A 22136-nucleotide genomic window follows, 5' to 3' on the forward strand; every position below is an offset into this window, starting at 1 on the left:
CCACAAAGGTAAAAACATTTACTTGTTGTTGTTTTTCAGTCAGTAAGTCATATCTGACTCTGTGATCCCATGGATTGCAGCATGCCAGGCTTCGCTATTCTTCAAAAATATTTACTATGTGACCACTAATTGAAAAAGTCTGCTAACCTTTGATCAGGAAGAATTAAAGTTTGATAATATAATGCTTAGTTAAGTAAGCTAAATGCAATGTAAGTAGGAAAAATTCTCAGAGTAGGAAGTAAAAAAACTGGACTATGGCATTGTTGAGTCTATTATTTTCTGTGATAATCAATTTTCATTTTAAAGTGAGCAACTGATATTCACTTTCCTTGGCTTTTCTTTCTTGAATTAATGTGGTTGTTATCTATTTCTCTCAAAGATCTATCATGCTATTTAATTAATTAAAAAGAAGTTTAGGAAAACTAATACCAATATCTTATAAAATTTTATATTAGATCAGAGCTCTTTTTATTCCCATTTTTCAAGGGTTGAAACTGAGGCTAGGATAAGTTTTATTTTTTGTAAATTAATCTCTTTATTTTAATTGGAGGCTAATTACTTTACAATATTGTAGTGGTTTTTGCCATACATTGACATAAATCAGCCATGGTGTACATGTGTCTCCCATCCTGAACCCCCCTCCCATCTCCCTCTGCATCCCATCCCTCAGGGTTGTCCCAGTGACCGGCCCTGAGTGCCCTGTCTCATGCATCGAACCTAGACAAATTTTATTTCTCTAAAACAACATTTTAGTAATGGTATAGTCAAGATCCTCATTCAACTACATGACTCCAGGTTGTGTGTGTTTCTTTTTATCATTTTCATTACTGAATGACAGTCAATGGGGAAATATTGTTTCTTTGGTATATCAAAGCATATGAGAGGAAAGAAGAATTAAGAATTTTGGAAAATATGATGGCTTTTAATTTAGAAGCGCAGCAATTCAATCTAACTTGGCTGCATTTTACCACATTAATTTGACATGTTCAACTGCCTTGCCCAAATCAGATGAAAGTGGTGATTTATATCAGCACAACATGAAAACACTAGTTATTTCAAGGAACATAATAATCAAAGAAATGAGCATCTGACTCACTGTTTCCTGCCTTTTTCTGTGTGGAGTATCTCTTAAAGAGGGGGGAAAATGGACAATTTTAAAGGAGCTGGAAGTATTTGGCAAAATATAATTAAACAATCAAAAATAATGAATTAAACTTGAGTCATTATATATAAAAATTTCAAACAAATAAGAGAAAAAGCAGGTCACTGCAATGTCCTAAATCTTTTCCTACTCTGTCTAAATATTTTCAAACAAGCTTCATGTTGAGGTGCTTGCTTTGTGATATTTAACTTTCTATGTATATATTTTGTCAGATGGAGTTAAAAAAATACTCCAAAACACATTGAATTTTCCTTTCCAGTGACATCTAGAGAACACACTACAGCAGAGTAAATGATAAAAACATGTATTTTTTAAAAACTGATTTGTAAAGATTTTAAAGGAATGTCAAAATGAATTTTTTTATAAGTGCTAAGTTCAGGCTATCAAGCAGCCAGTTAAATCTGTTATTACAAATGTTTCTCTGCTAAGTGGCAGTCTGGATGGAATGGAGTTTGGGGTAAAATGGATACAAGCCTATGTACGGCTGAATCTCTTCACTGTTCACCTGAAACTAGAACAACCTTGTTCATCAACTCTACTGCAGTACAAAATAAAAAGTTTAATTAAAAAATGTTTCTCTGACTAGCAGAGTTTGGGTAAAAATAGTCTTTTTCTGTATAATTTAAGGGTATATAAATTGTATTTTATTATTTATTTTACATAGGAAAGCATACATAAAAAAAATACATGAGTCCTTTATTTCTCTATTTCATTCAATATGCTTCCATTATCACTTATTTTGCCTGGATTCTAAATAATTGTTGAGATACAAACTTGACCATTCAATTATTCTGTTTGGTAAAAGTATGAAATTTTCTACATCTGTGCTATTTGCTTCCATATATTGTTTCTAAGTGAAGTTGCCCAGTTGTGTCCGACTCTTTGCAACCCCATGGACTATAGCCTACCAGGCTCCTCCATCCATGGGATTTTCCAGGCAAGAATAGTGATTTTAACAGTGCTGAGTATTCACCTCAGCAAACTACCACTCCAACTACCACACAATTGCACTCATCTCACATGCTGGTAAAGTAATGTTCAAAAGTCTCCAAGCCAGGCTTTAGCAATATGTGAACCGTGAACTTCCTGATATTCAAGCTGGTTTTAGAAAAGGCAGAGGAAACGGAGATCAAATTGCCAACATCCGCTGGATCATTGAAAAAGCAAGAGAGTTCCAGAAAAACATCTATTTCTGCTTTATTGACTATGCCAAAGCCTTTGACTGTGTGGATCACAATAAACTGTGGAAAATTCTGAAAGACATGGGAATACCAGACCACCTGATATGCCTCTTGAGAAACCTATATGCAGGTCAGGAAGCAACAGTTAAACTGGACATGGAACAACAGACTGATTCCAAATAGGAAAAGGAGTATGTCAAGGCTGTATATTGTCACCCTGCTTATTTAACTTCTGTGTAGAGTACATCATGAGAAACTGGAAGAAGCACAAGCTGGACTGGAAGAAGCACAAGCTGGAATCAAGATTGCTGGGAGAAATATCAATAACCTCAGACATGCAGATGACACCACCCTTATGGCAGAAAATGAAGAGGAACTCAAAAGCCTCTTGATGAAAGTTAAAGTGGAGAGTGAAAAAGTTGGCTTAAAGCTCAACATTCAGAAAATGAAGATCATGGCATCCAGTCCCATAATTTCATGGGAAATAGATGGGGAAACAGTAGAAACAGTGTCAGACTTTGTTTTTGGGGGCTCCAAAATTACTGCAGATGGTGACTGCAGCCATGAAATTAAAAGACACTTACTCCTTGGAAGAAAAGTTATGACCAACCTTGATAGCATATTCAAAAGCAGAGACATTACCTTGCCAACAAAGGTCTGTCTAATCAAGGCTATGGTGTTTCCAGTAGTCAGGTATATGGATATGAGAGTTGGACTGTGAAGAAAGCTGAGTGCTGAAGAATTGATGCTTTTGAACTGCAGTGTTGGAGAAGACTCTTGAGAGTCCCTTGGACTGCAAGGAGATCCAACCAGCCCATTCTAAAGGAGATCAGTCCTGGGTGTTCTTTGGAAGGAATGATGCTAAAGCTGAAACTCCAGTACTTTGGCTACCTCATGCAAAGAGCTGACTCATTGGAAAAGACTCTGAAGCTGGGAGGGATTGGGGGCAGGAGGAGAAGGGGACGACAGAGGATGAGATGGCTGGATGGCATCACTGACTCGATGGACGTGAGTCTGAGTGAACTCCGGGAGTTGGTGATGGACAGTGAGGCCTGGCTTGCTGCGATTCATGGGCTCACAAAGAGTCGGACACAACTGAGTTACTGAACTGAACTGAACTGATGATCAATTTGCAATTTATTCAAATATCAAATCATTATATTGTACACTACAAGCTAATATAATGTATGTCAATTATACCTCAATATATAGAGACAGAGAGCAATTAGCAAAGCTATCTAGTGAACTTTCACTTCACTGACCAGTGACTTTGCTTCATTTTTTCTTTCAAAGATTACCTTTCCATGTCTAACCCTCAGATTCACATTTTCAAATGTTACTCATCTTCTAGTTGCCTTGTTGTCAGCTTGATATCAGCAAATACCTGAAAACTGGTAATTAATGTTAGCAGATAATGATTTAAAGTGTCACTGCTCTCACAAGTATTTTCATTATAAGAGGATTCTTGAAGACAGATTCACAAGACAATATCGAATTTAATGCTTACTATCCTCCAAATCAGAGAAGACAATGGCACCCCACTCCAGTACTCTTGGCCTGGAAAATCCCATGGACAGAGGAGCCTGGTAGGCTGCAGTCCAGGGGGTCGCTAAGAGTCAGACACGACTGAGCGACTTCACTTTCACTTTTCACTTTCATACATTGGAGAAGGAAATGGCTACCCACTCCATGGGTTGGAGAATCCCAGGGATGGGGGAGCCTGGTGGGCTGCTGTCTATGGGGTCGCACAGAGTTGGACACGACTGAAGTGACTTAGCAGCAGCAGCAGCAGCAGCATCCTCCAAATATTGGGCTAATTGCTTTACACAAACTATCGCTTAATTCCCACAATGATCTTGTGAGGTAGTTTGTATTATCCTTCTTTACAGGTAAGATAACTGAACTCATTTCACATGCTTGCAAAATAATGCTCAATATTCTCCAAGCCAGGCTTCAACAGTACATGAATGGAGAATTTCCAGATTATTCAAGCTGGATTTTAAAAAGGCAGAGAAATGAGAGATCAAATTGCCAACATCTGTTGGATCACAGAAAAAGCAAGAGAATTCCAGGAAAACATCTACTTCTGATTCATTGACTATGCTAAAGCTTTTGATTTTGTGATTCACAACAAACTGTGGAAAAGTCTTAAAGAGATGGGGATACCAGACCACATTACCTGCCTCCTAAGAAATCTGTATGCAAGTCAAGAAGCAAAAGTTAGGACAAAACATGGAACAGACTGACTCCAAATTGGGAAAGGAGTACGTCAAGGCTGTATATTGTCACCCTGCTTATTTAACTTATATGCAGAGTACATCATGAGAAATGCTGGGCTGGATGAAGCACAAGCTGGAATCAAGATTGCTGGGAGAAATATAAATAACCTCAGATATGCAGATGACATCATACTTATGGCAGAAAGTGAAGAAGAACTAAAGAGCCTCTTGATGAGGGTGAAGGAGGAGAGTGAAAAAATTAGCTTACAACTCAACATCGAAAAAACTAAGATCATGGTATCCGGGTCAGATGGGGAAACAATGGAAACAGTGACAGACTTTGCTTTCTTGGGCCCAAAATCACTGCAGATGGTGACTGAAGCCATGAAATTAAAAGACACTTGCTCCTTGGAAGGAAAGCTATGACAAACCTAGACAGCATATTAAAAAGCAGACACATTACTTTGCTGACAGAGGTCTGTATAGTCAAAGCTATGGTTTTTCCAGTTGTCATATATATGGATGTGCCAGTTGGACCATAAAGAAAGTTGAGAGCCAAAGAATTGATGCTTTTGAACTGTGGTGTTGGAGAAGACTCTTGAGAGTTCCTTGGACTGCAAGAAAATCAAACAAGTCAATCCCAAAGGAAATAAATCCTGAATATTCATTGGAAGGACTGATAATGAACCTCCAATACTTCAACCACCTGATGCGAAGAGCTGGCTCATTAGAAAAGACCCTGATGCTGGGAAAAATTGAAGGCAGGAGGAGAAGGGAATTACAGAGGAAGAGATGGTTGGATGGCACCACTGACTCAATGGACTGGGTTTGTTCAAACTCTGGGAGATGGTGAAAGACAGGGAAGCCTGTTTCACTGAAGTCCATGGGGTAGCAAAGAGATATGACTGAGGGCCTGAACAACAACAAGGTTTAATTTAACAAGACAATAGCATGTGTCAGAGTCAGGTTGGGAATCCTGGGTGTCTGAGTCCAAATCATAGGTGAATGACTCTGATACAGTATAGCTCTTGGAAAGAGGAGACTACCTGGTATTTCTTTATCACCCTGTTTAGATGGTCACCTACTTGTATTATCTTGATTTGTTTACTTATACAGCATTTGGTTCCATAGTGACTTTGAGGCTGGTATATATTCATCTTCAATTAGTTCAGGTCAAACTATCTTTGTTGTTGTTGTTCAGTCACCAGGTCGTGTCTGACTCTTTGTGATCCCATGGACGGGAGCATGCCAGGCCTCCCTGTCCACCACAGTCTTCCAGAGTTTGCCCAAATTCACATCCATTGAATTGGTGATGCCATCCAACCATCTCATCTTGTCATAATTCTTTTATTTCCTTAGTACTATATGTCTTTGCTGAAGCTTCATAGCTCGGACACAAGTTCTAAAGGCCTCCTTTGCTCGGTCCTAATTAAAACTTCACAAAAGAGAAACTGCAGGGCTAGAGGAAATTCAGGGAGTAGCATCTGGAGTAAAACCGTGTCCTTTAGTCATGCAGCATCCTTTGAGGTTTGAGTACTTTTCTGAAATGGATAAAGTATGTATTAGAGAGTTTACAATGAGAGTGTTAAAGGGACAATGAACTGCATTTTGCTCCTGTGTTGCTTGTATGCCAGGTCTTAAGCATTGCTATAACTTACTAATTTATAAATTCAGCTATATTCTATGATGGTTCAAAACATATATGCAGAAATAAAATGTTAGTCTGTAAACCATAATGTAATACCATTAATCCAGTTTGCTTGGCTATAAAATAAACGAGCATTATATTTTATTCTCCTTCACTTTAAGACTCAGGTTACACTCAGCACTGTGTTACCAATGAGTGCCACGGAGTCCCCATAATTCTGTGATTGGAGGAGGGACAATAGGGGGATGGATTGGTTTGGAGAGCATGTTTGGGGGAACTGGACCTGTTTCTATATTTTTGAATTTTTAGGGAGACAGATATATCAGACTGGGCATTTATTTTGCCTGGGACTCAGTCACACATAATTTTACAAGATCACCAAGGCAAACAATACTAGGTCACCTCATGCGAAGAGTTGACTCATTGGAAAAGACTCTGATGCTGGGAGGGATTGGGGGCAGGAGGAGAAGGGGACGAAAGAGAATGAGATGGCTGGATGGCATCACTGACTCGATGGACGTGAGTCTGAGTGAACTCTGGGAGCTGATGATGGACAGGGAGGCCTGGCGTGCTGCGATTCATGGGGTCACAAAGAGTCGGACATGACTGAGTGACTGAACTAACTGAACTGAAAGTTAGGATAAGCTAAGGGTCCAGGCAGTAGAATAAAGAAAATGATAACATTTGTTGGAAATAAATATTAATTATTATGTTTTTTATCTGGATGCAGGTGGCTTAATGTACTCTGATATTTCTTCTACTTTAAATCAACTTTATTGGGACTTGGCTTGCATCTTCTAAGGTCTTTTCACACCTCAGGATCTACCGGGTTTCCCAGGAGGTGCTAGTGTTGAAGAACCTGCCTGCCAATGCAGGAGACATAAGAGATGTGGGTTCGATCTCTGGATTGGGAAGATCCCTGGAGGAGGGCAAAGCAACACAATCCAGTATTCTTGCCTGGAGAATCCCAGGGATAGAGGAGACAGGTAGGCTGCAGTTCATAGGGTCACAAGGAGTCTGACACTACTGAAGTGACTTAGTATGCACATACTACATACATCTCTTGAGGATATAAGCTCCTCTCTTTTACAGGCATTAAGCCTCTGGTGTTTCAGGGCATATAGAAGGTGCATTAAACTTTGATTATTCTAGCTTTTGCAAGTTTAAAACTACAACAATGCAATCTTTAAAGAGTCAATAAATCTTTTTCATCCAAGCAGTTAATTCTTACAAACATTTGGAGTTAAAAAATGTGAACTATAGGTATTTTTAATTTCAATGTGATCTGTTGCAACTTGTGTCACATAAATGCACAAATTCTGTCAGTAATTCAAAGTTATTTAAACCAGTTGGTATCACAGAAAGAGAACAGTTATTTTTTGCTTGATATATTGTTGTTTTTTTTTTCCCCATGATGTTTACTATACAAAGAGAAATCATGCTGCTCACACTGTAAACACTCTTGCTGAGAGCTCCCAATCAATCTCATAATCAATCCTGAGACAACTATGCTGATTATGCCTAAAATTATAGTCTCCTGCCCAGACCCCTTTCCTAGACTTCAGACTTATATATGCAGTTTTCTGTACTATCTCAGTTCAGTTCAGTGGCTCAGTCATGTTCGACACTTTGCGACTCCATGAATCGCAGCACACCAGGCCTCCCTGTCCATCACCATCTCCCGGAGTTCACTCAAACTCATGTCCATTGAGTCGGTGATGCCATCCAGCAATCTCATCCTCTGTCGTCCCCTTCCCCTCCTGCCCCCAATCCCTCCCAGCATCAGAGTCTTTTCCAATGAGTCAACTCTTCGCATGAGGTGGCCAGAGTACTGGAGTTTCAGCTTCAGCATCATTCCTTCCAAAGAACACCCAGGACTGATCTCCTTTAGAATGATCTGGTTGGATCTCCTTGCAGTCCAAGGGACTCTCAAGAGTCTTCTCCAACACCACAGTTCAAAAGCATCAATTCTTCGGCACTCAGCTTTCTTCACAGTCCAACTCTCACATCTATACATGACTACTAGAAAAACCATAGCCTTGACTAGATGGACCTTTGTTGGCAAAGTAATGTCTCTGCTTTTGAATATGCTATCTAGGTAGGTCTAACTTTCCTTCCAAGGAGTAAACGTCTTTTAATTTCATGGCTGCAGTCACCATCTGCAGTGATTTTGGAGCCCCCAAAAAACAAAGTCTGACACTGTTTCTACTGTTTCCCCATCTATTTCCCATGAACTGATGGGACCAGATGCTATGATCTTCGTTTTCTGAATGTTGAGCTTTAAGCCAACTTTTTCACTCTCCTCTTTCACTTTCATCAAGAGGCTTTTGAGTTCCTCTTCACTTTCTGCCATAAGGGTGGTGTCATCTGCATATCTGAGGTTATTGATATTTCTCCTGGCAATCTTGATTCCAGCTTGTGCTTCTTAGCCCAGCATTTCTCATGATGTACTCTGTATATAAGTTAAATAAGCAGGGTGACAGTGTACAGCCTTGACATACTCCTTTTCCTATTTGGAACCAGTCTGTTGTTCCATGTCCATTCTAACTGTTGCTTCCTGACCTGCATATAGGTTTCTCAAGAGGCAGATCAGATGGTCTGGTATTCCCATGTCTTTCAGAATTTTCCACAGTTTATTGTGACCCACACAGTCAAAGATATGGCATAGTCAATAAAGCAGAAATAGATGTTTTTTCTGGAACTCTCTTGCTTTTTTGATGATCCAGCAGATGTTGGCAATTTTGTCTCTGGTTCCTCTGAATCTTCTAAAACCAGCTTGAACATCTGGAACTTCATGGTTCGTGTATTGCTGAAGCCTGGCTTGGAGAATTTTGAGCATTACTTAACTAGTGTGTGAGTGCAATTATGTGGTAGTTTGAGCATTCTTTGGCATTCCCTTTCTTTGGGATTGGAATGAAAACTGACCTTTTGCAGTCCTGTGGCCACTGCTGAGTTTTCCAAGTTTGCTGGCATATTGAGTGCAGCACTTTCACAGCATCATCTTTCAGGATTTGAAATAGCTCAACTGGAATTCTATCACCTCCACTAGTTTTGTTTGTAATGATGCTTTCTAAGGCCCACTTGACTTCACATTCCAGGATGTCTGGCTCTAGGTCAGTGATCACACCATCGTGATTATCTTGGTCGTAAAGATGTTTTTTTGCACAGTTCTTCTGTGTATTCTTGCCACCTCTTAATATGTTCTGCTTCTGTTAGGTCCATGTAATTTCTGTCCTTTATTGAGCCCATCTTTGCATGAAATGTTTCCTTGTTATCTCTAATTTTCTTGAAGAGATCTCTAGTCTTTCCCATTCTGTTGCTTTCCTCTATTTCTTTGCATTGATTGCTGAAGAAGGCTCTGTACTATCTACAGATACATAATTCTTCACATATCCATGACTCAACTAAACTTATTCTGTTCTAAACCAATTTTATATCTTAGCCATAACACTAAGTTCTTTTTCTTCCTCAAATTCTGTTTGATTCGTGAATAAATGATTGAATCAATTAATCTCCAGAAGCAATCATATAAAATCAAAATTATTTTAAATAGGCATATTAAGATTTTACATATTATTTCTAAAAAGAAATAAAATACATAATTTTAAATTGAGTAGAAGGAAACATTCATTTAAAAACTTCTGTTAATTAAAAAAAGTCTGAAAAAGTGAAATGAGGGTAAATAAATCATAGAAAAAGGACAGTAATTAGTAAAAAATGAGGTGGTATAAATAAAAAGGCTAAGTTCATTAATTAAAAGATAATGTATACTCAATAAACATTTGTTGAATGAAACAGTAAGTACAATATTTGATATTATAAAATAAGAATTTTGAGAGTTTAATGCATCCATTTTTTTTTAAAGAAGTCTTATTTCTGTTCTTGGTATAAAGTATATATATATTATATATATATAAAGCTATTTAGTTTGCCTTACCCAAAATATATATTATATGGCATAAAATATACCAAAGACTGAAATCCTGGCTCCATCATTTACTAAGGATGAGAGCTTAAGTATTTCACTTAATCCTTCTAAAGTTTCGTTAGGTGCCTCATCTCTACAATAGGGATGACAAATAATCGCTAACTCGAAGATATTTTGCAAGGATTATGCTGGCTGTGCTGTACTTAGTCACTCAGTCATGTCCAACTCTTTGCCAATCCATGGACTGTAGTCTGCCAGACTTCTCTGTTCGTGGGATTCTCCAGGCAAGAATAGTGAAGTGGGTTCCTTATCCCTTCTCCAGGGGATCTTCCCAATCCAGGAATCAAACCAGGCTCTCCTGCACTGCAGGCAGATTCTTTACCAGCTGAGCTACCAGGGAAGCCCTTGCAAGGATTTTATGGTTCAACAAATATGAAAATATGATTGTATATTGTAAAATGTTGCATTCTTGATATATTTTTAATTGCAGTCTAGTAGATGTACAAGAATTTTAATTTCCACTTTGATATAAGTGTGTAAGCTTCTGAGATAATACTTCTGCACAAAATAGGACCAAAACATATTTAAAGTTAAATAATAATTACTGATTTGCTATTTAAAAGTCTGTGGTGATAACATGTAAACCTTTGAGTAATTCTATGCTTGGTCATAGATTTTATGAGGCTTATTTTTACATTTTCAGAGAGCTTTTTTAAAATAGTAAAATACTGAATTTCAAAATTTCTAAATGACAGAACTGTTTTTTTTTTTTTTTTTGGCAACAAAAATCACTTTCATCAGATGTGCTTAAGAATCTAAAAAGATAAATCTATTTACAGGTAGGTGAATAGCTACTTCAGTATCCAGTCAAAATGTTTTTATTCACATATATTACTGACAGGAATTAATATTGCTCTCTTGGAAAGTAAATGGGGCAATTTAGCAAATAAATCAACCCTAGCCTTTGCTTTTAATCACAGGAGAAAAAATGTGCATTGAACATCCATTTGAGGTAATAAGAAAATGGCTGCTGCTGCTAAGTCGCTTCAGTCGTGTCCGACTCTGTGCGACCCCATAGACGGAAGCCCACCAGGATCCCCCATCCCTGGGATTCTCCAGGCAAGAACACTGGAGTGGGTTGCCATTTCCTTCTCCAATGCATGAAAGTGAAAGCGAAAGTGAAGTCGCTCAGTCGTGTCCTACTCTTCGCGACCCCATGGACTGCAGCCTACCAGGCTCCTCCGTCCATGGGATTTTCCAGGCAAGAGTACTGGAGTGGGTTGCCATTGCCTTCTCCAATAAGAAAATGGATTTGATGGCTATTTATGAATATTATTTAATCTTTGATGCATAAAATGTTTATAATTTCATATAGTTATCACTAAATTTTAGTACTTGCTAAACTTTGAAATAATAATATTTCAATAACAATATTTGAAATAATAATATTTGAATGTGACATTAGGTGACCCAAATATCTATCATAAATAAGAGTTGGTTATTATAAACTGAATGCAGGAGCCTGATAAAAACTTTTTAAAGCCCTATGAAACTCTCATTAGAATCAGGACATTTATTTAGTTATTAAACATGCATTTAATGAATACTTACTTTTCTACTTTTTCATATACTTACAAGTGTCAGGTATTGCACTAAGTATTAGAGATGCAAATATGAGGTAGAAGGTTTTGCACCATTAAGGAACATATAATCTACTAGGGGAAATTAAAATATTAGGAAATATTTACTTCCAACACTTCATTTAAATTTTTGATAAAATAAAATAATAAACCAATTAAGCGACTTCACTTTCACTTTTCACTTTCATGCATTGGAGAAGGAAATGGCAACCCACTCCAGGGTTCTTGTCTGAAGAATCCCAGGGACAGGAGCCTGGTGGGCTGCCGTCTATGGGGTTGCACAGAGTCGGACACGACTGAAGTGACTTAGCAGCAGCAGCAGTAGTAAGGAAATGGCAGCAGCAGCAGCAGTAAAATAAGAGTGGGAAACAAAAGATAATCAAGCATCAGTTAACTAGGTATGCTGTGATGACCTATTAGATCGGTCAACCATTCCATAACATTTTATGGAAAAACCTAAACGATTTATTTTTTTTTTATAAGACCTATACCCCTTATTTATAAAATTAACATTAAATATGTCACAGACCTAAATGTAAAACTTAAAGCTATAGAATTTCCTGAAAATATTGGAAAGAATCTCTGTGGTCTTGAGTTAGGCAAAGATTTCTTAGAAAACATGAAAAGGAAACTATAAACAAAAATGGTGTGAATTAGAGTCCATCAAAATGAGACACTTTTCTTCTTGAAAGATACTAAAAACAAACAAACCGTGCTACAGACTTCAAGAAAAAATTTACAAAATATGTACCTGACCAAGGATATACAGCCAGCATACATATAGAATTTACACAACTCAGTAAGAAAACAAATACCCCCATAAGAATCACAAAAGATTTGAAGAAACATTTCCAGAGAGGGATGACAAAATAATTAAAAATGCCTAACATCACTTGTCATTGGGGACTTGCAAATTAAAGCCACAATGAGATGTCACAAAATATCAAAAAAAAAAAAAAAAAAAACCTAAACGAATATTTGGCCAACCCAATATGTAACTATTTCAACTTGACAGAAATTTGGGGTTGAGATTCTAGTATGGATCAGGTTATTTATTCATTTCATAGTGCACAATCTCATCCCACCAAAACAAAGGCAGTTGTTGAGGCCTTTACTAACAGGTGCCAGACCAGGAAAGCAATCACAAGGTCTTTCTCATTGAGTAGCCCTGGCTTATTCTTTCTACACTCACCCTTCCTCTACAGCAAGAATTTTTTGACTTGACCTCCCCAAGACAATTTCAAAGCTGTCTTTCTAATTGATAAAGCAAAGCATTAAGATTAATCCACTACTTCACAGTATGATTGTGACCTAAATTTAAAAATCCAATCTGGTTACAGTTTTTATTTTTATTTTATATTTATTTTATTCTTCCATATTGATAATATGAATCATGTTCACTTATCTCTTCTTCAATTCACATCATCATAAGAGAAAGGTGAATGGTAAGAAATTTTTCTTACTACACAGCTGATCTATTTTTCTTTGTTCTTAGGATTTCTTTCTCAGTTTCTGATAGTTATGTATGGGCTAAAAACCTTGGCCAGTTTTATTTATTTGTGAATATTATGCATGTACTCACTCAACAAGTGTTTTGAGCCTGTACTCCATTGTTCTAGACATGAGGCTCAGCACTGAACAAAAACTACAAAAATTCTGCCCTCGTGGGATTTATATTCTATTTCAAGAGGACAGGGAATGAGCAAGTAAGTAAATTTCTACCATGTATGGAAAGCGATGATCATTGTGGAGAAAAAGAAAACAGAGAAAGAGGAAAGGAATTGTGGGGGTTCATATCAAAATAGGAAAATTAGAAAACTTTCACCAAGCAGTTTGAATGTGAAGTAGTGAGCCATTCAAATGGCAAGCATAAGAGGAATCAGGCATTGAAAATAGCAACTGGAAAGACTTTGAGGCAAGACTATACCTAGTTCCTATGGAATATCAGAGAAACTAATACAACTATATATGAAAAAGCAAAAAAGAGAATAGTAGATAAGATCAGAGAGATTATATGGCATCAAATGCTGAGGATTCTCCAAGTTATTTTCAGTCAGTCATTTCAGACACTCAGTTGTGATCGACTCTTTGCAACCTCATGGATTGTAGCAAGCCAGGCCTCCTTGTCCATCACCAACTCCTGCAGTTTACTCAAACTCATGTCCTTTGAGTTGATGATGACATCCAACCATATCATCCTCTGGCATTGCCTTCTCCTCCCACCTTCAATCTTTCCCAGCATCAGGGTCTTTACAAATAAGTTCTTCACATCAGGTGGCCAAAGTATTGGAGTTTCAGCATCAGTCCTTCCAATGAATATTCAGGACTGATTTCCTTTAGGATGGACTGGTTGGATCTCCTTGCAGTCCAAGGTGTTCTCTAGAGTCTTCTCCGCCACAGTTCAAAAGCATCAATTCTTCAGCGCTCAGCTTTCTTTATAGTCCATCTCTTGCATCCATACATGACTACTGAAAAAACCATAGCTTTGACTAGATGGACCTTTGTTGTAAAATAATATCTCTGCTTTCTAATAGTCTTTCTAGGTTGGTCATAGCTTTTCTTCCAAGGAGCAAATGTCTTAATTTCATGGCTGCAGTCATCATCTGCAGTGATTTTGGAGCCCAAAACAATGAGCTGGAGTAGTGGCTACATGGTGCTGGAGCGACTGTGAGGAAATATCCCATGTCCAAAGGCAGAGAAGCCCCAGAAATACAGTAGGCACTGGAGTAGCAGCTGTGCAGCGCTGGAGCGACTTTGCAGAGACACCTCATGCCCAAGGGCAAAGGAGAAGCCCCAGAAAGATGGTAGGAGGGATGAAATTGCATTTAGAATCAAACCCCCATAACAGCCAGAGATGCTCAGAAGGCTCAAACAAACCTTGTGTGTACCAGGACGCAGAGACCCCACAGAGACTGAGACGGAACTGTGTTTGAGTGTCTCTTGTGGAGGTATGGGTTAGCAGTGGACTGCTGCAGAGGCAGGGGCTCTGGGTGCAGCAGACTTGGGTATGGCATAAGCCATACTCCTCTTGGAGGAGGTCGTCATTAACCCCAACACAGAGCCACCAGAACTTACACAGGACTGGGAAACAGACTCTTGGAGGGCACAAACAGAAATTTGTGCATACCAGGACCCAGGAGAAAGGAGCAGTAACCCCACAAGAGACTGATCTATACATGCCCATGAGTGTCCAGGAGTCTCCTATGGAAGCGTGGTGTGGTGGTGGCCTGCTTCAGGGTTGGAGGCACTGAGTGTAGCAGTTCCTGCATGGGACCTTATGAAGGAGGTCACCATTATATTCATTACCTCCACCATAGTTTTGGCCCCAGGTCAAATAACAAGGAGGTACCAAAGCCCTGCCCATCAAGAGAAAATTGGATTAAAGATTTACTGAGCATGGCCCTGTCCATCAGAACAAGGCCTAGTTTCCCCCTCAGTCAGTCTCTCCCATCAGGAAGCTTCCATAAGCTTCTTATCCTTCTCCATCAGAAGGCAGACAAAATGAAAACCACAGTCACAGAAAACTAACCTATCTGACCACGTGGACCATAGCCTTGTCTAATTCAAGCTATTGTCAGTAAGAACTTGAGCACTGACTGTGAATGAGATGGTATATTAGTCTGCCTAGGGTGCCATTACAAAATGTCATAGACTGGCTGGCTTAAACAACAGTAAATGATACTGAGGTTGAAAGTCTGAGATCAAGGTTTCAGCTTAGTTGGTTTCTGCTGAAAGGTCTCTGATTGGCAGATGGCCACCTTCTCACTAAATTGTCACATTATGGAAAGAAAGAGCAAGCTCTCTGATGTCTCTTCTTATAGGGGCACTAATTCCATCAAGGGGGTCCTACCCTCAAGGTCCCTCTATACACCTAATTACTTCCCAAAGGAACCATCTCCAAACATTGGGGCTTCATATGAACTTAAGGGTAACTCAATTCAATCTTTAGCAGACAGGAAGTTTTTGGAGTGTTTCGGACAGAGAGGTGACATGATAAAAACTATAAGGCTATGGATTTTCCAGTGGTCATGTATGGATATGAGAGTTGGACCATAAAGAAATCTGATTGCCAAAGAATTGATGCTTTTGAACTGTGGTGTTGGAGAAGACTCTTGAGAGTCCCTTGGACTGCAAGGAAATCCAACCAGTCCATTCTAATGGAGATCAGTCCTGGGTGTTCTTTGGAAGGATTGATGCTAAAGCTGAAACTCCAATACTTTGGCCACCTGATGCAAAGAGCTGACTCATTGGAAAAGACCCTGATGCTGGGAAAGATTGAGGGAAGGAGGAGCAGGGGACGACAGAGGATGAGATGGTTGGATGGCATCACCGACTCAATGGACATGGGTTTGGGTGAACTGCGGGAGTTGGTGATGGACAGGGAGGCCTGGCATGCTACAGTTCATGCGATCGCAAAAGAGTCAGACACGACTGAGCGACTGAACTGAACTGAAGGTCACTCTTAGCTACCATGTTGAGAACATATTTTAAAAAGATAAAGGCAAAAATAATAGAGAACCATTAAAAGCCTACTGCAATAACTCAGGTAGGTGATAATTATACCTTATACTAGAGAACTGGCATGGAAGGTATGAGAAATTGTCACATTTCAGATAAAATTTATAGTAGGACCTACAAAATTGCTGACAATTTTTATGTGAGGTGTGAAGGAAAGTAAAAAAAATGTCTCAAACACTGATGAATTGCAAGGAATGGAACTGTCATTAATTTAGGGGGAAAAGATCTCATATTTGGGGAAGATATAACCAGGAATTCAGTGTTACTCATGGGTAAGTTTGCAGTGGCTATTAGCCATGCAAATGGAAATGCTGAGTAGGTAGTTAGATGTACAACCAGATTCCTGATTGGAGACATACATTTGGGAGATGTCAGTATTTAAAGAGTATTATGGGGTGAAATATCAGGGAATGAGGGTATATTAAAGAAAGAAGTTCAAAACCTGACACGTGAGTGACTGTAAGATTATGAGTTTGAGGAGATGAGGCAAAATCAACACAGGGGATTACAAAGTAAGGTAAGAGGAAAACTAGTGTGTGCGGAATTCTGCAAGAAAGTGTTTTATAAAAGAAGGAGTTTCCAATATGAGGGCTGAAAATAACGTTGTAATGTTAAAAAATGTCACAAACTGAGGTAAATCCATACAATGGAATACTATTCAGCAATATGGAATAACATACCGACAAATATGGACGCACCTTAGAAACATTAAGTGCACACACACAGAGACTGCACATTGTATAATTTCACTAAAATAAAATTTTTAGGAAAGGTAAAAATGTAGAGACAGAAAGGAGATCAGTGATTGCATGAGGACATAGGTGGAAATGCCTGTGTGAAATAATGGAAGTTCTAAACTCGGCTGTGGCGACAGTGGCACAATTGTGTTAAACATACAGAAGCTCACTGAACCGTACACTTAAAGCAGGTGAGTATATTGGGGTAGAAATTGGCTCTCAATAAATCTATTAAAAAGTTAGAGGAAGACAGAGAAAGAGGGCAGAAAGAAAGAAAGAGACAAAAAGACAGCATCAGAGTTGAACTGGATAATGCACATACAAAGCCTCTGAAGAGTTTGCTATGGAAAGGAGTGGAAAAAAATGAGGTGGTAGCTGAAAGAGGAGAGGTTTGCTTTGTATTGTTTTGACCCAGAAGAAAGTAAGCAATCTCTGGTGAAAATTTAGAAGAGTAGAACAGAGAATTACTAAAGCAATTTATTTGAGTAGATAAATAAGGATGGATTACAGTACAAAGGTTGAGGGATGGACCTTAGAAGCACAGCAGTACATCTATACTAAAAAGGAGAGGTTAGAATATGAAACAAATGTTAATAAGTGTGTAATTTGGTGATGAAGGCTTGTGTAAGTTATCTTCTAATTGCTTTTCTTTTCACAATGAAATGGTTATCAGCTGAAAGTGAGGATGGGAGAAAAATTGAATGATGGGAGACACACTGAAGTTTTGACAAAATTACAGTGAGAGGGCTACGTTTGGTTTTTTTCCCCTTAATTTCTGGTCAGCGTAAGTGTACTTGAGATTCATAGTTTGGATTTTAAATTTAGACTGTGCACGAGTGCTAAGTCACTTCAATCGTGTCTGACTCTGAAACCCTATGGACCCTAGCCCACCAGGGAATCTGTCCATGGGATTTTCTAGGCAAGAATATTGGAGTGGGTTGCCATGCCCTCTTCCAGGGGATCTTCTCAAGCCAAAGATCCAAACCAAATCTCTATGTCTCCTGCATTGGCAGGCAGGTTCTTTACCACTAGCACCACCTGGGAAGCCCCAAAATTTAGACTAATGTGCCTAACTATTTTTATAGTGTCATATATACATACATATGTATATACATATGTATTGGCTATACTGTGCAGCTTGTGGGATCTTAGTACCCGACTGCCCAGGGATCGAACCTGTTCCCTTGGCAATGAAAGGGTGGAATCCTAACCCCAGGACTGTGAGGGAATTCCCTTTATAGTCATATAAAGTTGAGTAGTTTCAGGTTGAAGAATGGGTTTACGTTGGGATTAGGATTTTGTTGAGTGTTGTGAGGCAAAAGAAGGTTGAAGTAATTAAGGTTGTAAGCAAGAAAAATGATAATGATTGAAGGAGAAAAATGAGACTCAAAGAAGGGCAACAAAGGTGAAAAGGAGGTCATATCAAGGATTTGCAGATTTCAATGAGGTTGAAGGGTTCCTGGAATCAAGGAAGCAGTGAACAGAAAATGTATGAATTCTCAGTCGCTCAGCCAAGTCCAACTCTTTGTAGCTCCATGGTTTGTAGCCTTCCAGGCTCCTCTTGCACATGGAATTTTCCAGGCAAGAATACTGGAGAGGCATGCCATTTCCTCTACTGGAGTAGGGTACTGTTTCCTACGTTGGCAGGTAGATTCTTTACCACTAGTGCTACCTTAACTGGAAGCCCAGTTAAGAAACCATAGCTGCTGATAATAGCAGATGAAGTGCCTGAGAATGATTGTAAACCAAGATCACTGGAATGGCAAAAAGAAGACAAAATGAAAAGGAGTAAGCTAGGAGTGTATAAATGACAGCAACGAAGATTTGCAGAGTCTAAACTGAAATTTTAAAAACAGAGGGGTCTTTTTTTTTTTTGTAAGGAGAATAGAGAATGTGCAATGAGGAGAAAAGGAGAATATGTGTTCCAGTCTCACTTTGAATGGCGCATAAACAATGTGACAGAATAAACAGCCATAACTTTAAAGGGCTGCAGTGGAAGCCATGTCTTCGTGGGATGTGCAAGTTTCAGTTGGAACCAGAATATAATTGACATGCTTAACAAAAACTAGAGATATATTATAGGATTTGGCTAATCAAGGGATAAATGACCAACTTGTAAGTGTTAGACATTGGCCTGGAAGCTGAGCTACTGTAGTTATTTCGGGTCATGCATGTGTCCCCCCAGATTCTGTCATGTTAACACTGATGTTTGAATAAGTCATTTCATATAACACTTCAACATGTGTACCTAGTAGAATATAACCTCTACAAATTTAAATTATCTAATAAGTCTAATATTTCTTATGACACATATATTGTCATATACAATAACAAATAAGCCAGCTTTATTCTTGTTGATCTCAAAGATTACATTTTTATTTATTTAATCAATTATTCATACATATTCTTATCTTATGCTTGTCATGTATACAATTCATTATACTATTTTTTCCCATTATAAATCTTCTGTATATAGTTTTCTCTGCCAATTGGAAAATTTGTTTGTGTGTAATCTTACCATTTTGCTTCTTGAGTCATTCTCTCTCATTTCATTTTTTAACATATGTTTCAACAGCCCTACAACATAGATTGTATCTCAGAGAAAATCTTGCTTTTTCCCCATGGGAGTCACTGCATATTGCTAATCCCTGTAAAGTTGCTGATGAACACGTTCATCCTCTGCAGTCTGTTGCCTCTTCCCCTCCCCTCCTTTCCCTAGCCCCCCTCCCTCTGCCCCTCCTTTATTATTTCTAACATTTATCTAATACTTCTCTTCAGACTAAATATAATAACCCAACATTAAACATAACATATTAATTTCATAGGATTCTCTTAAGACTACTAAAATCCATTTTTAAAAAGGTAAAACACATGTAGGTAAGACTGGATATCTTTTCTGTAAAGTTCACAAAAGGATTGGAACAACTGAATTGACATAATGGAATGAAGTTGGTATAACTCAAAAATTATTCCTCACAATGATTATTATCTTAGTTTCAAAGTAAAATATTTTCAAAAATATTTTCCTGTTGAAACTTAGTTTACTTTTCTTTCAATTAAAAAGAAAATTAGGGTCTGATAGAGATGAGGAACTTTAAAAAAACTGATTTGAGGTCTTATTGTAAAGCATGATAAGGATTATCTATGATAGAACAAAATTGGGCCCCAATACTACACTAGTAATGCAACCTAGAGACAAGTTTGGTTTTCACTCTAAACAAAAAAAGAAAAATTGATTGAGGTACCAGGATCTTGAATTCTGTTTCCACTTGTTAACTAAAATCTTCATTATTTCTCAAGTAGAAATAGACATTTGATCCTCTTTCTCTTTAATTGATACTGGCCTTTCTTAAATTGCATTATAGGAAAACTTTACTGAGTTGCAAAGAAGTACTCACTTCAAACTATAGAACTTAAACAAAATGTATATAATTATCTGTGAGTTGGAGAGAGGAGAAATAATTAATCTGAGCACAGTTGACTATTCCGTTACTTCAAACCCTGAGAAATACTTACCTACTATTATAACTTTTACAAACAAGAACTCAGGTAGTCAGAAAATAACAAGGAAATCATAGCTGTATGAAACTCAAGAAATATTTCTTAACATTTTTTGTTCCAGTGTGAAAAATTACCCCATAAACAACCCAGTTTCCAGCTTATCTTCTGAAACAAGAAGCACATTGATGTTCAGTTAACTCAGCTCTGACATTCCCAACAATTTTGAAAAGTTGCTAACTCTCTTAGCTTATCACTTTCCCTGTGCTCCAGGTAGTATATTCCTCCCTGGTGGCAGGCAGAGAGAGACATCCATAACCCGGATGGTCCATACTCAGGCCATAAAACAGTCTTATCAGAGGAGCTCAGTCTCCTGTCCTGTGGCATTTAGAGAATATGGTCTTTAATTACTCACCTGGTGCCCTGATACACATCGAGAAAACCACCCACACGTCACCTGAATGTTCCCCAGTCAACACCCTGTCTAAAGGAACGAGCACACAGGAGGAGAGGAACAGCTATGGGAAAGGGAGACAACCTACCTGGCGAGTGAGGTGGCGGCGAGCACAGGAGGACGACCCCTTGGCCTTCCCGCACGGACACTGCGCTTCTCGTCCGGCCACTAAAGTTCCCCAGATCTGCCAACATAACACAGCGTTCAGATGCGAGGCAAGAAGGAGCTTAAAGAATTACTGCTCTTGTAACTTGTCCTTACTCTTCTACCATTATCTAAGCAAGGTTTCTTTTTCTTTGTCGAGCAGTGAGAGGAGAGTTTTAACAATAAATCTCTACCATCCAATTTTAAATATCATGCTTTTCAGACTATGTGTGCATTCCTAATTTCTATGTATAGTGCATACAAATTTCCAGTGTAGGGATAAATTAAACAATAGCTTTATAACACATTGAATAATTACTGTATTTCTTTATAATAGCTTTTACATATTAATTTTTCTACTACCAATCAAAGCCACTCAAGCATATTAAGAACAGAAGTGGTTGGGGTTGTCTGGTGCCCAAACTGCTTCCTAATCATCTGTCATGCTAAAAATGGTATGTAAAACCAAGCATGAATTTGCCAAATTAGAGGGACTTGTGCACTCAAGCAAAATATAATGAAGATATAAGGGCCCCTTTTATATAAATGTGAGTGAAAATGTCATGTTACTTTCATTTTATGTAAGCCTGGGATGGTGTGTACAAATTAATTATACTCATCCATTTTGATTATTCTAGAAATATTATAGTTACTGAAACACTAACTTGAATGTATGAAGGACTAATGCATTGATTGAGTTTCAATTGTCTTCCCTTAAATTTTCTTGCATTTGCACAATTTAAAAACATTGTCCTAAAAATAAAGTGGTCTTAAAAAAGAATGGTATGCATTATTTATATTTCTTTTATTTTTTATTAATCTATTCATAGCTCAGTACATTTGTACCTTCCTTTTTTCTTAGGCTTGGTTGATTAAATAAATGAGTTTTAGAATAGTTTCTTGGAAATGATAGGAGTCCAATATTTTTGTAAATAAACATTGTCTTAGAATTCCCATTTTGTAAAATCTTGTTTCCCTGGTGAGAAATGCTTCTTGAAAATGTTCTG

The 22136-nt window shown here is 38.1% G+C and overlaps 1 protein-coding gene across 2 annotated transcripts in view; it reads right to left on the minus strand.

Annotated features, from left to right (window-relative positions):
* The window catches only part of CNTN5 (contactin 5), a 1681138-nt gene that overhangs the window by 511069 nt on the left and 1147933 nt on the right, over nt 1-22136 (minus strand). For both annotated transcript variants that reach the window (XM_070803337.1, XM_070803338.1), the window contains exon 7: nt 21074-21169. In XM_070803337.1, the coding sequence (XP_070659438.1) occupies nt 21074-21169 (96 nt within the window). The remainder of the gene's footprint in view (nt 1-21073; nt 21170-22136) is intronic.

The sequence above is a fragment of the Bos indicus genome, chromosome 15, assembly GCF_029378745.1.
Source record: "Bos indicus isolate NIAB-ARS_2022 breed Sahiwal x Tharparkar chromosome 15, NIAB-ARS_B.indTharparkar_mat_pri_1.0, whole genome shotgun sequence".
NCBI lineage: Eukaryota > Metazoa > Chordata > Mammalia > Artiodactyla > Bovidae > Bos > Bos indicus.